Consider the following 18,701-nt stretch of genomic DNA (forward strand, 5'->3'; position numbering starts at 1 on the left):
AACTATTACACTACTACACTTTAGCGCCAATACCAAAGGACATCTTGCACGTATCCCTGTGAGATGCCAATGATTTCTGATAAAATGTTAGTATTAGACACGGTGATAATGATGATGGCAGGCTGGAAAAACACAAAGTCAAACTCTCTGGTTCTCTGAGTTGCTGACAGTTCATCTTAACTAACAACAGCTGGTTTGAGGAGTAGCGCCCTTGATGGAACCACCACCCAGGACAAAGTGTCACTTCGTCTCGCCCCAACCCCTGCAGAGAGGTTCAGCACTTCCCTGTCCTATCCTTCCTCTGATTCCTCCCTGTCCTCTGGCTCCCTTCTTGCCACCTGCCCCAGACCTCCCAAAGCCCCCAACCCAAACATAGACGCAGCTGAAAGTCCAAAGCGCAACAGTGGGGAGTCTGAAAGGCTGAGCGATCCCATGCTTCCTCTTCCTCCACCCATGGAAAAGAGCGGTGCCCCGTGGTGGCCTAGAGCTCTGGCATGGCAAAAAGCAGAGAGTGGCAAGGAGGTCCCAAGGCCCCCAAGAAGGGCTACAGGAGCCCCTCCTACAGAGGGCTGTTCAGTGGCACTCTGGTGAGTGTGCTTGAAGCGGTCACTAGAGTTGGAGTAGCGCTTGCTGCAGCTTTCATAGGGGCAGATGTAGGGCTTTTCCCCTGGAAGATTAGAAATACAAACAAATATGAGTCAGAAACAGAAGGACAAAGGAAAGGAGAAATGGAGGGAACAGAAATTATTTGATTTGAGAACAATGCCAGAGAAGGATGTAGTCAATTTGTTTCTAACTCTTAAGATTGATTGTGTGTCATTGCTTTACAGGGAAAGGAACAAAGAAGAAAGTGTTATTCCGATGTGACACTTTTTTAAAAGAACGAAAAAGATTAGAATACTGTATAATGGCAAAAGATAGAAAAGAGGTTTTTTTAATGGTCAAATCCCATGATATCACCTTTTGTAAGTGCCTCACTGGGAGAGTGGGAGAGAGTAGTATTTTGAAAGTGAAGGGGTGTGTGTGTGTGTGTGTGTGTGTGTGTGTGTGTGTGTGTGTGTGTGTGTGTGTGTGTGTGTGTGTGTGTGTGTATCCAGCCAAAAGAGGTTGCAGTAAGATGTTTGTTGAAGGCAGCTGTTTCTGAAGAAAAACATGGGAAGATTAATCATCCAGGTAAGTAAATACCAAAAAGTTGATTGTATTCATCTGGATGTTTCTTTTTCAGTGCAAAAAACGTTTCGTCACTTATCCAAGTGACTTCTTCAGTCTCAGCTGACTGAAGAAAACTGTACCTTTGCACAATTGTGCAAAGGTACAGTTTATAAGGTTGGGGAAACAACAAAAGATAAACAAAAGATGTCAGACACATTGTTCTGTTAAAAAAGAAGCAAACATGGGAAAGTGGATGGGGGGAAAAAATGATACCCAATTTTTGTATAGTGGTTCTTTATGGTGCCTTGGTTTCCATTTCTGTAAGGAGTTTGAAGTGTTGGAGCTAGAGTGGGGGCTTTTGGCTTGACAGACAACGCTATCCTTTATAAAGAATACCACAAAACAGTGGTTCAAGACCATGGCACACCAGCTTGAGGGCTCAAGCACTCAGCAACCACTAATATTTCCTAATAAGAAGGTTTCCATACTGTTCTATTCTAAAGTAAATGATGCTTTTACAAGAAAATGTTTTTCTGGCACTGGCTAAACAGGTAAAACAGGTAAAAGTTACAAGGAAAAGACACTTGTTTTTGTGGATGGAAAAATTTCACTGGCATATTCCCAAATGAGATTAACAAAGGGCTTTCAAAACTTTAAAGATCAGCACATTTGTTGGCAATCACCCAAAAAAAATAATAATAATTAATTAATTAAAACTGATTCAGTAATAGGACTAGATGTTACAATCCCTGATAGTGCATTGCTTCAAATGGAGGAAGTCTTGAGGGATGGCTGTTATGAGGAAAAGCAGCCCAGAAACTTTACCAGCGGGACACATCGTTGTGTGCCTGGACTTCACAGGGTGTTTCAGTCTTTTATCCCAAGCTAATCTGCCATTTTGCCATTAATTAATTAAAAAAAACTCAATTACCAACATTAATACACTAATTCACAATGCTTCCTTATGTTTCACATTTGTTATTGTTACCCAGTCCAGTGTGAAACGGTTTGTATACACTGCTGTATACACTCATCAATCATCATCTATACTATTTTGGTTCCCCTTTTGCTGCAAAAACACCATTACCTGCCAAGGCACAGATTCCACTAGACAATTGAAGGTGTGTTGTGGTATCTGCATAGAGAGTCTTTTAAGTCCTGGAAGTTGTGAGGTGGGGCTTGTATGAGTCAGACCTAGTCTGTCTGCAGATCCCACAGTTACTCAATTGGACTGATATCTGGGAAGTCTGTATGGCAAGTCAAAACCTTAAAGTCATTTTTGTGATCCTCAAACCACCCCAGAAATTTTAGCTTTGTGACAGGATGCATTATCCTGCTCAAAGAGGCACAGCCATGAAAACGTATACATGGTCTGCAACAAAAGACACATTACAGGTACATAAAATAGTCATTCAAAAGTGTTTTTCCTCCCCCAAAAAATGTGAGCATAGAAGCTGTTGGTTGAAAATGCTTGATTATGTCACATTGTATAACGACATTTAAGATGAGGTCGTGGAACAGCTTGTGAAAACAAAACTATAGAGTCTTTTCTTTCAGCCTGGTAGGTTTCTGTTACAAGGATTGGGGCACTCCTTTTCTGGTAAGTTAAAAAAAATGTTTCAGTATAGATTCAGCATAGTTGGATGTTTGCTGGTATTAAAGGGTTACAAGTGTGCATCGTGGTGCTTGCTGTTTCACTTTTGACTATTTTTTAATGTGTCAAGCAGGCCACAAACAGACCATATCACAGTTTTATACATAAGTGACACTTTGTGTCATGACCAGTGTTGGGACTAACGCGTTATTAAGTAACGCGTTACAGTAACTACGTTATTATTGTGGTAACGAGCACGGTAACTAGTTACTATGCCAAAATCAGGAACGCTTTACTCGTTACTGGGATTTAGATAGGCTCGTTATTCGTTACTTCGTGTGGTGGCTATCGCGGAGCTTCCACAGATTCAGTAACATTAGCAAGTGGTGGAGGCCAGCAGGTGGATGAGAGAAAGTGGAGGCAAGAGGAGAGACCCGAAGCGGCCGCCCGTCCAAGTGTCAGGTGAACGGAACTTCAGGTAAGAAGTTATGACCTGCAGTCTATCTGGGTCAGATATAAACCAAGTTTAGGTGGAGTTTATTTTCGTTATGCTGACTTTTTCGTACTGCGTACTAGCTAGCATGACGGAGTTTCTATACAGCTGTGTGGGTGCTATGTTACTGATGTTGAACTTTATTTTGTTCATATGCTTAATTATTAGAGTTGCCAAACGTGCCCTAAAAAACAGAATCGTCTTGTATTCAGAGAAAACATTATGCGTTTCGTATTGAGGTGAAAAGGAACACAGTTTGTCCCGGACTTCAGCTACAATGAAAAAGACAAAGCTGGAGTTATTCTGTGTTTACGCTGCACAGCTGCCTCTTCTTCTCTCATTCTCTCCCCCTCCCTCTCCTGTTTCTACTTCAACCATGAAACTGATCAATGATCAGCTGATCGGCTTTTCTGTCTTGTTTGTTTATCGCCCACTTTGCGCCAGAAAGAGGAAACCAGCGGATGTCGCGTTAAACAAGAGCAGCACGTTTAAGCTTGATCAGCTGTTGTTAGAATTTATTTAATATTAATTTCTAGTATCAGCTGATGTTTGCTGGAGCCACAGCTGTAAAGCTGCTGGTCATGATATCGGTTTGGATATGTGGTGAGAGGGAAACATGCAGATGAAACCAGGAGATGTCCTTACTGAATCATCAGAGCTGAACAGCTGATGGAGAAACAGGTTTACCTTTTAGGTGACATGAATGAGTTGAAGTTATGAACTGTTTCTGAGAGACAAATAACACCAGGATCCTTTTCTATGTAGCTGACAGCTGGTAACTGTGCAGGGGCGGGTCTAGCAAAGTCATGCCAGGGGGGCAGGTAGGGCATTAACAGGGAAAGGGGGGCACAAAGAAATACTTTTCATTCTTATTCTCATTTAAAATGTCTCGCTTTTATTAAAGAATTATCTGAGTCTTACAACAAACAATTGATAATTGATACATATATACCATCAAGACAGTGTACATCACTGTCACAACAGCGTTTGTTTTCATTCAGAGGCTTTATGATTTTTTTTGTATAATGGCGGGCCGGTCTGTAGTGAAAATGCCCGGGCCGACTTTTTGTCCCAGTCCAGCCATGTATGCAGCTCATCTGCAGTCTGGTGTTACCTACATCTTCCTATTCAGAAGGCAGAATTTCTGAGTTCTGAGTACAATCAAAAGCACCACGACTGCAGCTTTTGTGTTGGATGTAAAAAGCGCACATGACGCTGTGACGTAGGCTAGAATCATGGCGGCAGTCGACGATGGTCCAGGCGGGATTTCTCTCGTGGAAATGTGCACATTATTTTTTCCTTTCTATTGGTAGGTGGCACAGTGCAGTTGTGGCAAGTAAGCAAGCTAGAAGACTGGCAATCTTGCTGGGTATCCAGTTACGGAAGCAACACATTAACAAGAGAAGTCTGAGTAAAACCAAAGTTACTTTCCCTAGTAACTAGTTACTTTTAAAGTAACGAGTAACTTGAAGTAACTGAGTTACTTTTGATGGAAGTAACTAGTAATGTAACTAAGTTACTAATTTAAAGTAACTTACCCAACACTGGTCATGACACTGTCCAGGAAAGAAGAGGAAGCTGCACATTAATGCAAGAACCAGTATAAGGTAATACGTGAAGCAGTTCATTACTTCTAAAACCATTTCCCCATTACCGGGATTTTGTAGCTGAAATTTTACATATTGGAAACATATTGAAACAGTGGATGTGATTTACATTTCACAGCACAAACTGGAAAGCATATCTGTAGAGAAGATTGCTTATAGCTTTTTTTTTTTTTTTTTTTTTTTTTGTCTGTCCCATTTGGTTCTTAAGCCGTCAGAATTGTTGTCTGAAGACCAACAAGGATACCAAATGGATTTATTTTGCCAAATGGATCATCATGGCATTGCCGTATTGGTCCATTTGATCAAACTTTGTTGTTATTATTTATTTTATTTTCAGTTGTTACAGATGGGACAGACATGACTGGGGGATAGGAAAGGGAGAAAGAAAGAGAGGAAGGAAAAGAAAAACAGAAGGGAAAAGGGACAGTGAGAAAGGGCACTTACAAAGACAAAGAGAAAGAAAAAAAAAATCTCCTGGATCACCTGTTGAGAGAAAAATAAGAGAAGACAAGCAAAAAAAACCAAACAAAAACAAAGCAACATACTAAACACAACACCATCACGTTAATCTAGCTGAGTGTGAACAGCAGTAAATACTAAATATTGAAAGTTGTTGTGCAGCACGCAGGACAGACAGCGCACAATGTGCTTTGAAGTAGCAGCTAAGAAAGGTGTAGTTTATGTCTACGAACAGTGAACACCCGTGTGCAACCTGTGTGGATCAGCGCGCTTGTATACAAAAGGTTTCCCCATGTAACAGTCTGCTAGAGGGTGTGGAGGCCCATAGCCCCGTCCCCCAGGGCATGAAGCAGGCATGGAGGAGATCGAGGCTCCAGACATCCAGAGGCCCCAGAGTGCGAGAGCCCAAGGAGGACCACCGGAGGGGCATCCGTGCCACCTTCCTGGGAAGGGCTGAGGAGATCCCCAGACGAGGGGGTCACCCAGTAGCCACGGAGCAGAAGCCAGAGGGGGCTCCACCGGCGTGCCCGCCGGCTCTGCCGGCAGCCAGCTGTGCCAGAGTGAACCGAGTTGCAGGCCCCGAGGCCGGAGGCCCGAGGGCCCCCTTTGCCCCGGAAGAGGCCTGACCGAGCGACAGGCACCAGGCCCCGCCAAGTAGCCACCGGGAGTGAGCTGGTGCATACCTGAGCGCCCAGCCCCGGACACCAAGAACCACCAATGCACCAACCCCTGAGGGCATCAGTTACCAGCAGGGAGTGTGGTGAGGGGAGATAGGCTTCCACACTTGGAGGGCCTGGGAGTACCCAGGGAGGTGGAGTCTAAGACCCGACCTGACATATAGACACAGACAAACAGGCACACACAGACATAAACATGCTTTCCCACCCTCATGCACACATATACAAACACTCAGCACTCACCCAACGTAGGGATAGTAGAAATGCTCTCTCTGTCATTGGCCCCTCTATTGTAGAGATATGCAATGCCTCTCTTTTAACAGGTGTGGTTCCAAGGTTCTGTAAGCATGCTGTTGTTGAGCCAATATTAAAAAAGAGCAGTCTGGATCCAACTCAGCTTAAGAATTATAGGCCTATCTCTAAGCTTCCATTATTATCAAAAATTCTGGAAAAAGTAGTTGCAGATCAACTTACCACTTTTTTAGAAAAACATGAAATTTATGACAAATTTCAGTCAGGTTTCCGTAAAAGTCACTCAACAGAAAGCGCATTACTTAAAGTCTCCAGTGACATTATGATGTCAGCTGACTCTGGAGCATCCTCAGTCATGGTTTTGTTGGACTTGACATCTGCCTTTGACACCATTGACCATACCATCCTGATTAACAGGCTCCGGGACATAGTCGGTGTGTCCGGTCTTGCTCTGGAGTGGTTTCGGTCGTACCTCTCCAACAGATCTTTTAGTGTTTTTTATGAATCGGTTTATGTCACATTCTAAGGATCTGACATGTGGGGTACCGCAGGGTTCAGTTCTGGGTCCTATTCTTTTCTTTTGTACATGTTACCTCTAGGACTTATAATTAGGCAGTTCCCTGAGGTGTCTTATCACTTCTATGCGGATGATATCCAGCTCTATTGCTCTTTTAAGCCGATGGAAGTCCATAAACTGTCCTCTTTAATTAATTGTTTAGCTTCCATTGAACAGTGGCTTGGTGACAACTACTTACAGTTGAACTCTGAGAAGTCAGAAACATTAATTATTGCCCCCGACAACCAGATATCTCTAATCAAACAGCATCTTGGTTCTCTTGGCTCATCTGTTCACTTGAGCCTCAGGTACCTTGGTGTGATCTTTGATTCTGCCATGTCCCTAGAACAACACTCTCGACAGTTAATTAGGAATTGCCTTTTTCAGCTAAGAAACATCTCCAAACTGCGAACTTTGCTGTCTAAATCTGAGTTAGAAATGGTTATTCATGCTTTTATTTCATCTCGCTTAGATTATTGTAACAGCCTTTTTCTTTGTTTGAGCAAAAGGAATCTTGAGCGTCTCCAGTTAGTCCAAAATGCTGCTGCAAGGCTTTTAACCAAGACACGAAAAGAGAGCACATTACACCAGTGCTACGTTCATTACACTGGCTTCCAGTATTTTAGAATTCATTTTAAAATCTTGGTACTGACTTTTAAAGCTTTGAATTGTGATGCCCCTGCCTACATTTCCGATCTTTTAGAACCCCACACTCCCTCTCGCAGCCTGAGATCTTCTAATCAAAGGCTGTTGGTCGTCCCACGAACTCGTTTTAAGACTAGAGGTGATAAATCTTTTAGAGCGGTGGCCCCCAGGTTGTGGAATGCTCTCCCTCCATCTTTACGTTGTCTTGATTGTATTTATTCTTTTAAAAAGCAGCTTAAGACTCATTTATTTAGATTGGCTTTTAATTAGATTTGTGCTGTATGTTTGATTATTAATGTATTTTAATGTATTTTATGTATTTCTGTCTTATATTACTGTGAAGCACTTTGTGGTTTTTATCCTGTGAAAAGTGCTATATAAATAAATTGAATTGAATTGAATAGACATACATAGACATGTACACACAATCATACTCCCCAAACATACTCTATGCCCTGGGTCCAGGTACCCTCGCCCCCAGAGGGGGAAACGGCACCCAGACCCAAGAGATGTGACCCTTTCCCCCGGGGTGGAGGCAAGCAGACCGCCCCAGGCTCCGCAGCAGCAGGGAGGCCAATCGGACAGCCAACACCTCCTCCCAGCCCCCCGCCCCGATGGCTAGTAGAGAACGGGGGGGTGTGAAGACCCCATACCTCCCTCCTCCCGCTCATGTGTAGTGTTGCTGCGTGTTGTTCTAAAGTGCATTTAAAACAAGGGAGGGCATGGTGCTGCTGCCAGAGAGCAGCAGGTGTTAGCACGGCCCCTCCCGAGAACCCTCAATGTCTACATGGATTTAAAATTGAGAGGTGGGCACCGGCGCCAGAGGTAGGGTTGAATACACAGACCGTCCTCTGGACGCCGTTAACGTGGTCACCCTCAAGGCCCTATATATATATATGATTGCTTATAGCTGATAGAAGTGTTTTTAATTACGTTGTGTCTAAGAATGTGAAAGACAGTTTCCAAAATCCATAAAGCTAACAGTGCTCTGCAGCAAACAGCTAACACAGTTACAGACATTTTCAACATGCGGTGGAAGAGACAAGAAAAAAAGCTAAAAGTGACATGAAGCTGAAAGTTCTGCTTACATTTGTCTATTGAATACACACACAGCTCCAAATGAATGCTAATATTGCTCTATGTTAAACTAAGATACTGTTTACCGAATACATTTGTCGTACTAGCTTAATGTCCACTGCCAGTGTTTTACTCCCATTATTCAGTCACCTATCAATCATTGAAAACAGTGGTTGGAGACTGCAACATAACCAGAACTACTGCAAGCATGTGCAAAGAACTTGCCATCTCCTTGGCTTCAAAATGGTTGCTTTGAAGTCAAAAACCAGGTCTGTGATCACTCGCAGTCACGCTCGCTTTTATATAAGAATATAACCAGAGTACAACCAGTCAAGTCCTTACTACAAACAGAATCCTGATCAGACAAGAGGCGTTCATCAACACAGACCGATTCAGATCAATCTGTCCGAGAGTGATTGTAGTCAGTTAGAGTTGGAGTGCAATTGTTTGCAGACAGGTTGCCCCCCTCCATGTGACCTGTCACCCAGAGGTTGAGTGTGAGACACCCTCCAATATCTGGGTGACCACTTGACCAACTCATTAACTACTGATTGGTACTGACTTCTTACAATCGATCACCGAATGAAAAAAACATTTAAAAAGTACAATCGCCAGGCAACCACCGATTTTTCCCAGTAGCAAGGAGGTTTACATTGTAGTTGTGCTCTTGTGTGACCGAACCATAGCTGGGTTAAAAATAATGTGGCTAATAAAGAAATTCTAGCCAACACTGTTATTCATTTCAAGCTGTGTTTTTGACACCTTGTGAGTTCAATAAAATATATGTAAAATCCGCCAAAACTGCTGCAGTATTTTTAGCAAACTTTAGTGTGTTGGTGGGGGATTATTTTCAGTTACAGGTGCTTCCCAGTACAGAACGATGGCTGTGAGAGGAAATTACTGTATCAACATTGTGTGTCTGACATCTGTGGTCTAAAAACTGAAAACTGCACAGCTTTGAATGAACAGACAATACTTTGTCATTGTTCAAATCATTGCTGGGACTGAACTCACCTATGTGCGAGCGAGTGTGTATCTTCAGGTTCTCCAGACGTGAGAAGCTCTTGTTACAGGTGGGACAATGGTGTGGCTTTTCATTGGTGTGTGTGCGGATATGAATATGCATTTTATACCCAGAAATCACAACAAATCAAACACACATTTACAATCAAGACATGCAGCTTTTATTGTTTCAAGCATCTTTACCAAGGATGTGGCTGCTGATATTCAAATATGTCTTATCTTGGAAGCCTGACATATGATGCTTGTATGATACTGAAAAGGTGACTCACTCTGATGACCTGTCACACTAGATTCAAGCTTCTTAACTATTGCTAACATGTTTTTGTTTCTTTGTTTCTTAAGGCATTACCTAGGAAATGACATTGCTTTTCACACCTGTTGCCTAGAGACCAGTATAATTTTTATGAGAAATATGCTCTGTGTCGCCCTCACGACAATGGAATGAAGCCACAGAATACCTGGCATTGAAGCCCCTCCCATTTTGAGCACAGCCTTCCCATCGGCAGCAGTATCCAGAATCCTTTTCAGGCTTGACATGGAAGTCGTTGATTTGATCACCAGGTCCTGGAGAATCGAACAGCAGGTGGCACTGGAGGACAGAAGAGAGAACAAAGCGGAGCTGATAAGAAACCTGATTGGTGACCTTTTTAGGAAAATTTCACACAAACACTTGATGTTTTTTTCTTTTTATGTTACTGGGTTTTTCTTTACTTAAAAAGTTTGAACAGTATACTGGCCTCACCTAATTATGCTTTCAAGAAGTCATTAAAAGCAACTTTTAGTGTCTACAGTTCTACAGATTAAACTTACTCAAGAAAAACAAAGAGAAAATGAGCCACTGTTTCCAGCATTTTCAGCATCATCCCAGGATATGGATTTTATATCTGTAAATTCAATGTAAATTAAAAAATTAAATTAAAAGGCAGAATCATCCTAGACAAAACAAACCAATAGGCAATACTATTTTCTATAAATTTACTTATTTATTTATTTTTGTTCATTTCAAACACATTTTTTAGAAAGTTTATATTGCACTAAAATTAGATGAGGGCAGCATGGCAGATGTTTTCTCTGATTAAATTTATATTATATAGGAGTTCGTTATGGATAATAGGTATTGATTTGTAAATAACTGGACATAAATAACGTAGGCTTATTATATAATATTATACTAGAGTATATTTACTAGAGTATAACTAGGCAGCTCATTCTCTATTTCTTGATGTTATATCTAGAGATATAACATATTCTGGAACAGCAGATGTGACATATGAAAGTGTGCAAACTATAAGGTGATATTTAAGTATTATTCCTTACATGTTGCCAATACAAACAAAGCCAGTAAAATATTATCACAGTTTTAAAAATAAAAACATAATTTGTCCTTATTTGACCTTAAAGAATTGCTAAAAAAAAAAAAAAAAGTCCAAAGTAATGTGATGTTTAGAATCCCATATATAGCTTATTATATAGCATTATTATCACTATGACCTGTAGATCAATCTACTGACCTTGAATGAGAGGTCATAGGTGAAAAGTCACACGATTACATGGTTCCTTCTCTATGTCGACAATACACAGCACACTTGTAGTGTGAAAATCATATTATCATATAATCGTATTTTCTGAATTGTCAATTTCTGACCAATAAATCAAATTGCTGAACTAGAAGAACTTGGGGGTGATAAGTCACTGTTTAATGGATTGTTAACATGACCCCACTCTACACCCTATAAAGTTTTAACAGAATTTATTCAAAGCTTTTCAAATCATCATGTTTACAGATAGACATCATACAGACACGTAAGTAAAAGCTATCAAAAACATAACCTCTTTGGCAGAGTGAACTACAGCTTAAATGACAAGTAATATGTGTAAGTATAATAATAATAATAATAATAATACACTTAATTTGAAAGCACCTTTCAAGACACTTAACAACTCAATAAAACACATTAAAACAATGAAAATGAACAAAAATAAGAAAATAAAAGCACAAGACAGCATAAACAAACAATAGGTCCACGGTGAATATGCGGATTTGAATAAATGGGTTTTGAGTAGGGATTTAAACTGGGGGAGAGAATCAATGTTTCTTATATCTTGGGGTAGAGAGTTCCACAGCCTGGGAGCAGAGCAGCTGAAAGCTCTGCTTCCCATGGTGATGAGGCAGAAAGAAAGCACAGCAAGCTGGATGGAAGAAAAGGATCGAAGTGAGCAGGCAGAAGAGATAGTGCTTAACAGGTCAGAAAGGTAGGGAGGAGCAAGGTTATGAAGGTGAGCAGAAGAAGTTTGTACACTATCCCCAAATTCACAGGGAGCCAGTGAAGTTCCTGTAGAACACAGGTGATGTGCTGGTAGGACGGGTTTCTGGTAATTATGCAGGCAGCAGAGTTTTGAACCAGTTGAAGCTTATGGAGGGATTTTTGGGGGAGACCATGCAAGAGAGAATTACAATAGTGAATACGAGAGGTAACGAGACTGTGGACAAGAATGGACGTAGACTGGGTGGAAAGAGAAGGACGCAATCTGTTAATGTTGTGTAGATGGAAATAAGCAGAAGGGGTGAGATTATTGATGTGAGATTTATAGGATAGTGAACTGTCTAGGATGACACAAAAGATCATACTCGGAGGTCATTTCACAGCTCGGATAAAGCCCCCTTTTATAGATCGGTAACCCTAATCTAAATCTTTATACGTTTTTTTCCTGCAGATTCACAACAGTTACAACACTCGTGACTTCTTGGACTACACCCATCTTAGAACAAACTTATTCAACAAAGGAAACAAAAGCATTATGTGTGACACAAGCTTAAAGTGGGCGAGCTATGAACTGATTCTTAAATACCCATTCTCACAAGCACTGACTCTAAACTGAGTGCTTTTCTAACGACATTAGCACACATTCACACTCCGATGGATGCATCAGAGAGCAACTAGGGGTTAGTATCTTGCCCAAGGATACTTAGCATGCAGATTGGAGGAGCCAGGGCTCGAACCACCAACCTTCCGATCAGTAGGCGACATGCTCTACCTCCTCTACAGCCACAGCTAATGACATTTTGTAGTCAGAGTAATGTGCAGGCTCTTTTTCACCCTCATTGAAGAAACTGCTCGTGCCTGCTAGTAAGTGTAGGGTTTGTAGATAGTACAATTAATTCATGCAATATTTTTGACAAAAGATGAAAAACTTCAATCTGTTTTAAATAGATATAAAATAGATAAAAAATTATTTAAAAATTATTAAAAATAATTTAATATAAGTATTTTATTTGTGTTTTGAAGGAAGCTTACATCATGAATTTAAAGCAGCACATTAAATATATATGCACCATAGTTTAGACTACTATGTTTAGACTTAAACAGTCTCTACCTGCAGACCCAGAACCAGCTTCTTATTTTACCACGTCTGTAGGATGACATTCCAAGTGGCCATATTACTTCGTAATAGATCTCAGTGTGCCCAGCCTATTAATCTACTGTCTGAAAGAAGTTGTTTCCATTGCTCTCCAATGAGGACATCCTCTCATTTACCTATCCAAGTCCCCTACCAAAATTTGCGTGAATATTTTTTTTTTTCGTAAGTGTGGTGGAGGTGTGGTCTTTGGCCTGCTGCAGCAGCCAAAGGCCACATGCAAGCACACCCTGGTCCACCAAAGCTTGGTTCAGCAGCCACCTCATCCAGTTTGTTGGGGAAAACACCAAGGCCTTCCCAGACCAGCCGAGAGATATAATCTCTCCAGAGTGTCCTGGGACTGCCCCAGGGACTCTTTCCGGTGGGACATGCCCAGAACACCTCACCCAGGAGGCATCCTTGTCAAATGCCTGAACCACCTCAATTTGCTGCTTTTGATGTGGAGGAGCAGCGACTCTACTCTGAGCCCCTCCCAGATTGCTAAACTTTTCACCTTATCTCTAAGAGAGAGGCCAGGCACCCTTCGGAGGATGCTCATTTCTGCCGCTTGTATCCGTGATCTCGTTCTTTCGGTCACTACCCACAGCTAGTGACCATAGGTGAGGATAGGGACATAGATTGACCAGTAAATTGAGAGCTTTGCTTATACACTCAGCTCTCTCTTCACCGGATGGACCAGTACAGCAATCTCATGCTCTCTTCTGCCTTCACTTGTGAACAAGACCGAGAGATACTTAAACTCCTCCATTTGGGGCAGGAACTCATCCCAGACCCGGAGTGGGCACTCCACCCTTTTCGGGCTGAGGACCATGGCCTCAGATTTAGAGATGCTGTTTCTCATTCCCACCGCTTCACACTCAGCTGCAAACTGTTCCATTGTGAGCTAGAAGCCACCACCCAATGAAGCCAACAGAACCACATCATCCACGATAAGCAGAGATGAGATTCTGAGACCACCTAAATGAAAGCCTTTCACCACTTGTCTATGCCTAGAAACTCTGTCCATAAAAATTACAAGCAGAATCGGTGATAAAAGGGCAGCCCTGGACGAGTCCATCACCTACCGAGAACGAGTACGACTTATTGCTGACTATGTGGACCAAGCTCTTGCAATGGTTATACAAGGATCGAATGGCGCGTAGCAATGAACCAAACACCACATACTTCCAGAGCACCTCCCACAGGACACTCCAAGGGACACAGTTGAATGCCTTCTCCAAGTCCACAAAACACATGTAGACTGGTTGGGCAAAGTCCCATGCACCCTTCAAGTATCATTGAGAGGATAAAGAGCTGGTCCAATGTTCCACGACCAGGACGAAAACCGTATTGTTCCTCCTGTATCCGAGGTTCGACTAACGGGCAGACTCTTCTTTCCAGCACCCTGGCATAGACTTTCCCAGGGAGGCTGAGGAGTGTGATCCCCTATAGTTGGAACACACTTTGCAACACCCTCCGGGCTCCTTTCTTAAAGATGGAAAACACCAGCCGGTCTCCCAAACCAGAGGTACCGCCCCTGATCTCCACTTATAAGCATTTATAAAGAGTTGGATAAATGGCCTTGCTGTAGTTGTTGTTTGATTTTAAATGTTTTGGGTATAGAAGTTTCTTAACTGATGATATGCTCCTTCCTTCCATAATATGCTGCTACATATGATGGATCACACCAGTGCAGCACCGCTCTACTCATTGCTGAAATATAGTACTTTTTTAAACATGGTAGGCCCAAGCCACCATTCTCTTTGGGCAGTTTTAGTGTTTTGTATTTTATTCCGAGTCATTTACCTTTACCCCAAGTATTTAATTTATTCTCTTTTCCTCTAAGTCAACTACAATATGTATTGGGGCATGGTCTCTCCAGTCTATTGTTCCAATGTCTGACTCAATAATTCTTGATCTGTCCCTGCCAGAGATAATGATATAATCTATTCTTGTATATGATGACTAATGTGAGGAATAATGGGTATATCTTCTTACTTTAGGGAACATTTCCCTCCATATATCAGTCAGTCCCATATCCTTCATCAGCTCTTTCACTTTTTAGAAATTGTTTTGTTGGAGCCTGTTTGTTTTGATATATCAAGATTTGCTTTTAAATGTATGTTTGGATTACCTCCACAAACTAAGAATCCTTTAGACTGGCTAATCATTCAGATCCTTCTATCTTTACCCTGACCAAGATGTATCTACCCTCCTCGTTTCTTTCTTCATACATTTTCTCAAAAGAGAAATTGAAATCAAAATTACGACCCTCCCCCTTATGTTTTGATTTATATGAGGAGCAGAACATGCTAGTGAAACCCATCTTTTGCAGTTTTAATGTTCTATTAATGTGTCTCTTGTAAATGTATTATATCTGCCTTCTCTTTTTACAATTTGATGATATCATGAAGTGTTTGATATAGTTGAATATTCCACTGGATAGTGGGATAGTCATGATCAAAATAAATCCTCCGATTATTCACAATTATGCCTGTCTTTATTCATGCTTTGAATAGAATATCCTCCTTTGTTTTGTAGTGGTGAAATTTGATCATTATCGATCTGGGTCTCTCAGTAGAAGTCAGGCTTCGGGGCGAGTACTCTGTGTGCCCTTTCATTGTGCAGCTCAGTGGTGGGTGGAATGTCCAAGCTTTCTCTAAGCAGTTTCTCCACAAAACGTATCGTCGTGTCCCCATTTTCATTTTCTTGGACATTATATATTCTAATGTTGCTTCTCCTGGTTCTCCCCTCCTGGTCATTACGTTTTTTATCATGTCAGGCTTGAGGTTTGAGCGCGAGTTTCATCACCTACTTGAATGTTTGAACTTTGGTTTTGGTTGCTGGTGGTATCGAGTAGTGTTTTGGGGCACAGAGGAAGAATAAACCTTTCTGTTTTGAAAGTGACACCAGCTCAACGTGTGTGCCTTTTCTATTCTTTACCACAGGTTAGTAAATATGCATTAAAATAAATGAGATGAGATGAGATGATGAGATAGCCTTTATTTGTCAGTTACAGGTCTTTTGCCCGCAACCGAGATGACAGACCTTGCCGACCGTACATACAATACACAAACATCACATTGGGGAGACAGGTCAGGCTAGGTAGCGAGGAAAAAAACATCGAAATGTGTAACACAAAAGGATAATACAGGAATGCACAGATATCAACACACCATAGCACAATAAACACAGACAAGCAACATGGGAAAGAGTTCCAGTGTGTACATCTGATCTGGGACCGCTGCAATCTTCGACTGCGCCTCCAACTGACCTGATGTCCACATCAGAGGGGAGGTAAGCGTTGGAGGTGGCGTTGGATCCGGGGTAGGGAGGGTGATGCGTCGGTGAGTGCTTATCAGTATCAGTATATGTATGTGTGTGAGTGTCCAGAGTTCAGCTGAGACAGTGTCCTTCGCCCTGCCAGGCTAAGTAAACAGTCTTCCAGCCAACCCAGGTGGCCTTGTATGGAATGGGAAGGAACAGACTAAACACAGTCGTTATCAGGGTGTTTTGTTCAGCTCCAGCCTTGCAGCTGGCGCCAAAGGGGTATCCGCATAAGTGATGTTATTTTTTTACTTTAGTGCAAACAGCTCATATGAATTTCAAAGCAGTTCTACAGTCCAACACTGGTCTCTCAATCTCCCGTTGGAGAGCCGCGAGCTTCGCCATACTTGCGTTCTGTGATGATGTCACTTCTTGTGCTCAAGGAGCCAATGTCTGAGAACTCACGGCAGTGTGCCTCCCCGAGATGTCATCCAATTTTGCGCCCAGAGATGTTATTCCGGGCTAGCCCTTCCAAGATGTATCCAGTCTGCAGTCAGAGATCTTATTCTGAGTATTCACAGCAGCTGTAGCCTCTCCAAGATCTTATCCGTGCTGACTCAATGAGCCCATTTTGAGAAACTCACGCCTCTCCCATCGTTCCAATCCCAGCGGGCAGCCTTGTGGGGGTTTGAACAGCCGGTTCCGCTTTCTTAATTCTTTGATAAGTCAGGGCCAAGCCAGCTCCGATCAGCCAGAACCCTGTTACCATGGTTCCGAATAGGTAGATATCTTCACCACTCAGGCTCACCCAAGCCCAAACTTCTCGATGAGAAAGGGGTGTCAATTGCATTTAGGGACCAGTTGATCCAATCCATAATTCTCTTTTAGGTTTTAGAGAACAGACTGTGAGAAAATGTTCCAGGGAAAATACAAAGAAAAACACGAGACTAGACAAGGACATAAGCAGGGAAGATAAGGGAGAGGAGAAAAAGTGCGTCCGCCTCCTCCGAGAGCCAAAGAGGAATGTACAGTGCACACCTTATAAGTAGAGGATGTTGTTTATTTGGTCATTTGCACAGCTCTGTAAAGCTCGGGTTAAGGCTGCAGGTTAAATGATGCTAATGCTGGCGGTCTTGGCTAATGTGGAATAGTGTGTGTGTGTGTGTGTGTGTGTGTGTGCTAGCTAACCTAAACCACTGAGAGACTGCTGAACTCTGAGCCATTAATGTATTATGCAGTCTGTGAAACAACTTTTAATCCATCCATTTTTCTGGTTAATTTTGTGGTTAAAAGAACTATTTTGTGGTTTAATACCAAAGACAATTATAGAGTGTAAGGTAACTTTTATGTCAAAGCCATTATTTTTGTAAAAAGTGAAACAGTAATAAAAAAGAAGTTACATTGTAAGTACATTAGAAACAAATTTCACATAGATGTATGCAGTGAGACATGAATACAGTTGAAAAAAGGAATAGTCTAAAAGCATTGAAAGTGCTTAGCAGATTGTATTGTTCTGAGGCAATATAGAGAAAATTCTGTAACTAGTAACTTTTTGTATGTCAGAAACTGTCTTCTAAGGGCTTTTAGGGATCCAAGATTTCCCAGTGATAGAAAACAAAACAGGACAGTGCTCTACTGTGGTATTATCATAGACTCAAGTATGTGAATGACACTTCTCACAACCTTCAAGAGAACACTGAAAGGTTGAGGTTTTGGAAAAACATATTAATTACATTCAAATTAATAAGAACAGTCCATTAAATTTAAATAAACTTTAATATGTAAAATGAACCTTATAATCTTTTAAAATATTTACACCTTTCACTAGCAGTCAATTTAAAGTTTAACCCCAGCTGTATTATTTGTGAACAGATTTAAGTAACCCCAGCATAGTTTCTTTTGCTAATGCATCAGTAGTTGTAGTGTTTTTTGTTTGCCTTTTTGTTGCCCTCTCACCTCTTTGTGTGTGTGTGTGTGTGTTGTAGCTTTTATTTAAGCAAATTAAATAGTGTAAATTTGCAATCTCTTTTGCAAGTATGTACCCAGCCAATAGAGGTAGCAGTAGGATGTTTTGTGAAGGGAGTCACTTCTCATGTTTTCAGCAACATGAACATTTTGAACAGTTCTCTTACAAACGCTGATTGCTGATTAAAATCGTAATGTATGAAAAATTAAACAGATGCTTACTGTTAAATCAATGGGATGAAAATAAACTAAACAGAACAATGGACAACAACATCAACATTACATTCATATAACTCCACCCCATTAAGCCTGCCCAAATCACTGAAACACAAACATTAGTTGTAGAGTTTTTTAATAACCCTTGCCTGGGTTACCTTCAAGAAGTTTAATTTTTCAAGTGTTAAAATGTCCCACAGTAAACTGAGGAGTGGTCAATGCAAATGTAAATTCCCTGCTCTTGATAAAGCCTTAAATGTAATGCAGTAGTTCACCTTCACCTTTGTAAATGAGTAACCCCAAATCACACTTCAAAAGATGA

At 41.4% G+C, this 18,701-nt stretch overlaps 1 protein-coding gene across 1 annotated transcript; it reads right to left on the bottom strand.

The window, feature by feature from the left end:
* Positions 1–290: 290 nt before the first annotated feature.
* LOC120440542 (zinc finger protein GLIS2-like) lies at positions 291–12,564 on the bottom strand. The gene is made up of 4 exons (XM_039613222.1): positions 12,544–12,564; positions 9,995–10,124; positions 9,527–9,646; positions 291–667 (listed from the first exon to the last, which is right to left on the bottom strand). The coding sequence occupies exons 1-4, from the start codon at positions 12,562–12,564 to the stop codon at positions 291–293; spliced, it is 648 nt and encodes a 215-aa protein (XP_039469156.1).
* Positions 12,565–18,701: the final 6,137 nt, after the last annotated feature.

This window comes from Oreochromis aureus, linkage group 6 (genome assembly GCF_013358895.1).
Source record: "Oreochromis aureus strain Israel breed Guangdong linkage group 6, ZZ_aureus, whole genome shotgun sequence".
Taxonomy (NCBI): Eukaryota; Metazoa; Chordata; class Actinopteri; order Cichliformes; family Cichlidae; genus Oreochromis; species Oreochromis aureus.